Here is a 7,661-nt window from a genome sequence, read left to right on the forward strand (position 1 = left end):
AAATATGATGATTTGATCAAAGTAGATTTCAGCATATCAGTGGGTAGGGGAGGACTAGGAGAAAAAAGCATCCCAGGAGTTACTGTCAGACCGGCCCACTCAAAACACGGCGCATTGCCCACTCAATGCATCGCACATATCGACCAGTCATTGGCCTACTTGGAAAAATACCCATATACACTTTAATACATTATTTTGGATGATTACAAAGAAATTCCATCATATGTTTTTTTCCCTCGGTATTCCCGATGGCCAGTCCGCCCGTCAGTGGGCCACAGTTTTACACAGTGAATGATTGCTGTATCTTCCAAAATCAAAATTTAGAACGCTAACTGGTACAGCACCCAGCAGTGTTTTAGAAATATTATCAAGTTTATTAGACACACATGCTTCCCTCTCACACAATACCATAGCTTCATAAATACTGTACAATGATGTCTGAAAGATTGAAGAAGGTTATTCTTGTAATAGCGACTGTCAGTGGTCAAATGTTCTCAGATTGGTTTATATTTCCTTGGAAAATAACCAAAGAGGTATCAGTGGCTTGGTAAAAGCTGTGTATTCAAGCAGGATTCCACCGATCCATTCATAATATCTGTGGTGATCTCAAGGAAGGAACCCTCCCATGAGGATTGTGATGGGGCACGCGTCTCTGACGACAAACACTGTTCAGTCAGAGCTTAGGGTCAAAGTTCAAGGGTCACTGGCCATCCCTGCAGATGAAAGTGACTGTTCCATTGAGCAGGTCCTCCACGTTGACAGCCAGCACCTCTGTTGGGGTCTCGCCACCCTCCCCGTCTCCCAGGGCAACGTACACCTGCCGCGGGGACCCGCCCATCTGGGATTGGTCTAAAGAGATCCCCTGATGCTCGGTATCATCTTCCCGTTCTTTTATCTGAATGATTATGGACGACAAAGTATACATTTTTAGTATAGGGAGCAATGAAGGGTATGGCTCAGTGCTTAAACCACTGGACTGCAGACCAAAAGGTCACAGGCTCAAATTCTCAAATGTCTGCTAAATGAATGCATCACATTAGTATTCATAGTAAGAACATTCTCTAAATCCAGGGTCATGTACCTTTGTGTCTACAGACACCACGGCCATTATTTACAATGTGTCCTTCCTTCAATGTTGCCTCTCGTTGGAAATAATGTCATAATCTTACACTGTTTCAAAAGTAGGCTGCAATACATGGCTAAGAAAAAACTTGAGAAGCTTTACTGTCTGAGATGTGGAGGCCTCCTCTTCTCCGTCCTGTAGCGCCCCTATGTGGCAGGAGAGGAAGTGCTCCTGGAGTTGCAGCTGAGAGGGGCACACCAGGGGGCACAGAGAGCAGCCGAATGCTGCCCCCTCCTGGCTGAAGTGTTCACTGCTGGCGTGCTCCTGCATTTCCTCCTCGCTGGGGAACAGAGCAGGGCAGTACGGGCACTTCACCGCGCTGGAGTCTGGGGAAGGAACACGTCGAGTGAATTATATGTAGAGACACAGATTCACAATAAATCTAGAGGATGTTCAAGGTTTAGTATATTTATCAATATCATATGTTAATACAAATTTTTGATACAATATGATGAGCCTATGTTTTTTTGTCATCACATAGGTTAGATTAGATTAATGATTAGTATTTAATATGCATGTTAAATGTTTTAATGGACAAACTATTAATGTGTATCCAACACATGATTAATATTAGATTGTCAAAGACTTATGATATCAGTAGGACATTCCAACCCTCACCTGAAGATAAGTCACATCCAATCACCAGCCCGTCAGCATCAGTCACGCCTTTAGAAATGCAGAAGTATTTGACAGGATTTAAAATAATCTAAAAACTAAAAACCTATCACACTGAAAGTTCTGTTTTGAATTTTCCTCCGAAAGACAAAACAAACATGTCAAATCGGCCGAATGAATTTCATCAAGACATACTGACATTTTGTGCTAGAGTGCATTTTTTCAAACTGAAGAACGAGGCTTGTTTGTTTGTTGACCTTGTAAACAGCCTTTCCTGGGGTTGTGTGGGGGTGTGGTTGGCCTCACCTGGGTGATCGGCCCTCGTGTGTTTGGCCAGGCTGCCCGGGCTGGGGAAGAAACGGGGGCAGGTGCTGCACTGGACCAGCGTCTTTAGCTGCTTGTGGCTCTGACCCGCAAACACCTCCGGATGAGTGGTCCTGTTGTGGTACCACAGGCCTGACAGTTGCTGTGATGAGAGAGAACGGAGGGGTCATTGTGTGGGTTTGGTCACACAAAACATGATCAATAAAATAAAGAAAGAATGGGAAAAATCGTCCTCTTACCTGGTAGGACTTCTGGCAGATTTTGCAGCTGAAAGGTTTGCTGCCCGTGTGGCTGGCCTTGTGTTTGTCCAGCAGGGCGGCGCTACTGAATGTCTTCTGGCAGAGGAGACACTGGTGGAACTCCTTAGGGTGGCTCTCCTGGATGTGCTTCCTGTGATCCTCAAGAGAGGGGAAGCTCAGACGACACTTCTGACAGTCATAGGGCTCTGTGATGTCTGAGTTGGAGGAAGGGAGAGAGGGGGAGAAATGGAAACAGGGATGGAGTGAGAGGGTGAAAGAGAAGAAGGGTGAGAGGGTAGAGGGAGAGGTTAGTTGGCGAGGGAAGGAAGGAGGAAGAGATGGAGGGATGACAAGGGAAGAGTGACAAGTGTTAGAACAAAAAAGAGAGTGCACAAGGAAGAGAAATCAAGTTTGAGTGAGAGAGAACATGAGTGAAAAAGAAACAAGAAGAGGACAGAAGACGGTCAGACGAACCAAACAGGACATCGGTGTCACAAATGAAAAACCAGCAGCACTTACCTGTACATAACTTCTCGTGGTAATAATTAAATGAAATGTCTTGTGCAAGTTATATGTCTTGTACTACTGACTCGAGATATTACTTTCCGTTGAGTCTATGGAATCATGCGGTATTGTAGATGAGATGATACTGCTGTTGCACTGTCTTGTAAAATATAGACCGTTCCTAGTCACTATATGCTGTTAGAATGATGCACTTCGATTTGCTGCACTTGCTATATGCACTATGAAATACATATGAAATATATATGCATAAATGTAATGTATGTGTGCATTGGTTAAATATGTCTGTTGTGTTTTATCTAATACATCAAAGAAAACTCAGAGCAGGTGAAAGACACAAAACGTTTAGCTGTGTCCAGCGCTGAGGGTGTGGCTGTATGTGGGACTCACTGTGGAAGGTCTGCAGGTGGACAGAGAGCCCGTTGGCCTGACTGAAGCCTTTTCCACACTCGCGGCACACGTACGGTTTGTCTCCAGTGTGCGTTCGCACATGACGCGTTAGCTCGATAGACTGGGCAAAGACAGCCTCACAGTACTGACATGAATACATCTTCCCTACAAACACACAGGCACACACACACATCAGGGCGAACAAATCGCTTTTGGGGCAGCTGGTTGTGTGTATTGTGTGTGTGCATGACGTCGTTCGGCATTCGTGTGAAAGTATGTGTAGGATGCGGGCGAGTAAATGTGTGTGGGTTCGAGGCTGAACCTTCGGAGTGCTTCTTCTTGGTGTGGTACGCCAGTGCTGCGGCCACACTGAAGCTCATGTCGCAGTGTTTGCAGTGGTAGGGTTTCTCCCCCGTGTGCAGACGCATATGGTTCTTCAGAGAAGAGTTGGCGGCAAACTTGGCCCCGCACTCCTCGCATGCAAATGGCTTCTCCTCAAAGTGTTCTGTGCGCTTGTGGTAAAGCATACCTAAAATAAAAATAAAAAACAGAACAGCAGTCACTGGACACGGGACTTTTAAGAATGATTAGTTCCACATTCATTGGGCAGCACATACACAAAGCGCTTCCAGTCCAAACACTGCATTAGTGAAGCTCGCTGATATCTAACCTGAGGGGTGGGCAAAGGTCCTGCCACACAGGTCGCACACCACCTTCCTCTTGGCACAGGCGGCCTCGGGGTGAGCGTGGGCGCTGTGACGCTGCAGTGCCCGCACAGTGGGCAGCACCTCTGGGCAGTGCGGGCACCGCTGTTTGGCCTCCTGGTTCAGGCAGCAGCTCTTGGTGTGGGCCAACAGACGACACTTGTAGGCGAAGGCCTTGGAGCACCAGCGACAGGAGTAGGGCTGGGAGGAGGTGGCTTTCGCTTTGGCCTTGGTTTTCCTCACTCCGTCATCCTCGTCATCTGCCGGTTCCCCGTTGTCTCTCTCAACACTGTCTTCTGCTTTGTTCTCCTTGCCTTCCTCTTCCTCGTTGGTGCCATCGTCTGCAGTGCTGGAGGAACAGGGTTGGGTCTCCTGTGATCCCACCTCTGAGTCTGGAAGGCCCCGCCAGCAAGATTGAATTCCATATAAATCGTTTGTTGAACATGTAGACATGGTCAGAGCAGAACACAGAACCGGCAGTTCAGCGTGGCCCCAAACATCCTACACATGCACCCTTGAGTGCATCCTCACTGGATGCATCACAGCATTGTACTCTAGCTGCTTGATTGTAAGACTCTGTAAAAAGAGTTGAAGACTGCAAACCGCCAGCAGGCAGCAGGGTGCCTAGCCTAGAGGACATGTACCTAACCAATAGAACCCATCCCTAACCTACAGTACACTTACCTGGCTTACAGGATACGTACCACCTGCAGGAAAGTGGACTATAGCCACCGAGCCCCCAAACGGTCTGACCTCTCACCGTCTGGCAGGCGGTCCAGGGCTCGCACTGCCAGACTCAAATACAGCCTCCACGTCCAGGCCACTTGACTCACTTTACTAGGCCATTTGGACATTATAACCTAATGTTTTTTGTTTTTTGCACCTGCGACTGCACTACTAATTGCACTGTTCCTCAATTTTATTTTTAATATTTGTAACTCTTTATTTAATCTAAGATTGATTAAATAACTGCACCCACAGCCTCATCTTAAGAATTTTAGATGTCCAGGTGAAACTGTCACTGTTTATTTGATAAAAAAAATATATATATATTTCACTGTGAATGGAATAATGACCAACACCGTATTGTATGTGAAAGCATACATACAAAACACACCCAAAAATACCCTGGATGATACATTACCTCCAGCGTCCAGTGCGCCAGCTCTCCCCACCAGCAGCTGGCTCAGTCGGAGGGAGGGAGTGGGGGCCATCTCCTGGATGGTGTAGAGCAGGGACTCTAGGCCCTCCTCACTCACAGCCCCCTCTTTGACCTGCCCCATCAGCGTCTGTACAGTCAGACCCGGGTCTCCAATCTCACAGCACTTACACACTACCTGTAAACCATACAAAATACAGTAGCAGTAATGGCATTATATTAGAGGATGTGTGCGTTTGTGCTTGGGGCTTTGGCCGGCAAGATACCAACAAGAACAAAAGAGAATCAACCATGCCAAATCTATACATGTATACAGTACAGGTATGTATGGAGACGACACACGTGTCGTCCCATGTAGGTGTCTGTCCGTACTTCTCTCTCGTCCTCCCCCAGACAGGTCCTGGCTGCCTGGGCCAGGAGCCCAGCGATGGAAGGCAGCTCAGTGAGAAGCTCCATCAGCTCAAAGTTGCGCTCCAGAAAGATGCTGGATCCATTCCCATCCCCTGCCGACACACTCGGCTGGACCTTCTCCTCTACAGACTCACTCAATGTGGTCTCCCCAACTGGAGACACGCTGCTCTGGGCATTTGACTCGTCAGGTCCTGCGAGTCATAACTACGTGTAAGATGCACTCTTCATTTTTGCATGTGTACATTATTTTGATTTGTGTAGCGTAAGCATCGGAATAAAGTTTTGACTGTTCATTTGTATGGATTTCTTAACTTATTGAAACCTACCTGTGCATTCTGGGAGTTGTAGTCGTGGTCTTTTACAAGCGGATACATCATTTTCTTCCTTGGCCACCTCCTGAGGGTCCTTATCTACTCCCCCGACTGAAGCCCCACCTTCCTCCACCTTCTCCTGCTCCCTTTTCATCTGAGCTCCAGAGGGGCCAACCGTGGCCTCATCCTTAGCTAGGGAAGGGGCAACCTTTTTAGAAGAGGTTATCATCTCAGCCCCCTGGCTCTGGAGATTCGTAGCTTGTGGCTGGATGGTGACCGACGTGGTTGAGGGTGAGGTGGTAGTTGACCGCTTCATCAGACTGGTGAGGATGTTCTTGCAGCCCACCGCTACATCAAACATCTGCAGGCTGTCTGCAGCTGCGATGATGCGGGTGAAGTTGTGTTTTCCCGGCGGCAGTTTTCCGCTGTACACCATGTCCAGAAGGCAGGAGAACTCCTGGTTCGAGACCACAGTTGTGTCTATGGAGATGCTGTCAGAGCCCTCCAATAGAGACCTACGAGAAGGAAAGTGAAGGTGTTTGCTCTAGAGGGTTAGGCTGTTCAGGTGTTCTGTTCAAACGCGGGAATAAAACACCTTTGGTGAATTATCTATCTGTTGCACTAAATGACTTGTTTTAGCATTTACAAAAAAACAATAACCTGTGCATGTACAAAGCAAGGTTGGGTTGTTTTTAAATTGCCAACTTTTATCAACACAAATGCAAACTTTTAATTCCTTTGTCAAACAGCTCATAGGAACCTGAAGAGTAGACTGGCTGCAGCCAGGACCAGTTTGTGGGCTTGGTGGGGGTTGTCTCCCACCATGATGGTGCAGTCACAAAACTGTCCCTCTTTCCTCAGGGAGAGCAACTGCTGCATCAGCTGTCTGCTGTAGTTAGGAAGCTCCATGGCTCTCTGCAAGCCGTCTGAGAGGGGAAATGAATACAGACAACGCACATGAGTTTTGTATATTTGGTATGTCTATGACAGGGGTGTCGCACTCCAGTCCTCGAGGGCCGCTGTCCTGCATGTTTTAGATGTTTCCCTGCTCCAACACACCTGATTCAATTAAAAGGGTTGTTATAACGACCATTCATTCGAATCAGGTGAACTGGATCAAGGAAACATCTAAAACATGCAGGACAGCGGCCCTCGAGGACCGGAGCTCGACACCCCTGGTCTATGACAAAGGTCGTGTTATGTCAAGTTTGCACCGAGACAATGAGCCAAGTGTCGCGTTACGAGGCTAGGTGAATACATTTCTGGCCCCCTTGGACTATGAACTCTGGAACCTCTTTAGCGTAATTTAGGTGATATATAAATCAAAGAGTCAAGAGACTTGTTCAATTAAATCTTATAGTTTAACAAGCGTTGCTTTTGGTCGAAAGGGGAATTTGGGGATTTATAATGACTAATAGCTGGTTGGCAAACCAAGCAAATGCAGGTAGCTACTGTCAATGACATAGCTTGCTAATCTTTTCCAACATTAGATGACAAACTAGCACAGGAGCTAAGTGTTCGTGAGACCATATTTCACTGAAATTCAGCACTGCAGTTCCACATGCAAGCATCGCTTTCTTTACCTTTAACGTAATTCAAATTATCCGTCTCTTTATTTAAACTCAAATGACAAACAACTGTGTTTTCACAGCGCAATAAAGCTTCGGCGTTTTGAAAATGGCGATTCTATGGCTACTTTCACGTCAGAAAACCTACCAACTGCGCATGCGTACTGGCACCCTGTCTGGCCAAAGACAAAAGACCGATAAAAGAGAATACGCTTGACGAAAAACACCTATTTACGTAACAAGCTTTTAAACCGCTGAATAAACGGAGCTACCTGTTCTCTATTGCACTCTGCAA

At 46.9% G+C, this 7,661-nt stretch overlaps 1 protein-coding gene across 1 annotated transcript; it reads right to left on the bottom strand.

Annotated features, from left to right (window-relative positions):
* Positions 1–222: 222 nt before the first annotated feature.
* On the bottom strand, positions 223–7,638 carry zbtb40 (zinc finger and BTB domain containing 40). The gene is made up of 13 exons (XM_047025777.1): positions 7,382–7,638; positions 6,559–6,724; positions 5,814–6,313; positions 5,449–5,678; positions 5,062–5,254; positions 3,884–4,309; positions 3,536–3,742; positions 3,214–3,378; positions 2,302–2,516; positions 2,045–2,204; positions 1,742–1,789; positions 1,226–1,449; positions 223–895 (listed from the first exon to the last, which is right to left on the bottom strand). Exons 2-13 carry the CDS (start codon positions 6,705–6,707, stop codon positions 701–703), a joined length of 2,712 nt encoding a protein of 903 aa, XP_046881733.1. The 5' UTR covers positions 6,708–6,724; positions 7,382–7,638; the 3' UTR covers positions 223–700.
* Between the last annotated feature and the right edge of the window lie 23 nt (positions 7,639–7,661).

This window comes from Hypomesus transpacificus, chromosome 9 (genome assembly GCF_021917145.1).
Source record: "Hypomesus transpacificus isolate Combined female chromosome 9, fHypTra1, whole genome shotgun sequence".
Lineage (NCBI taxonomy): Eukaryota > Metazoa > Chordata > Actinopteri > Osmeriformes > Osmeridae > Hypomesus > Hypomesus transpacificus.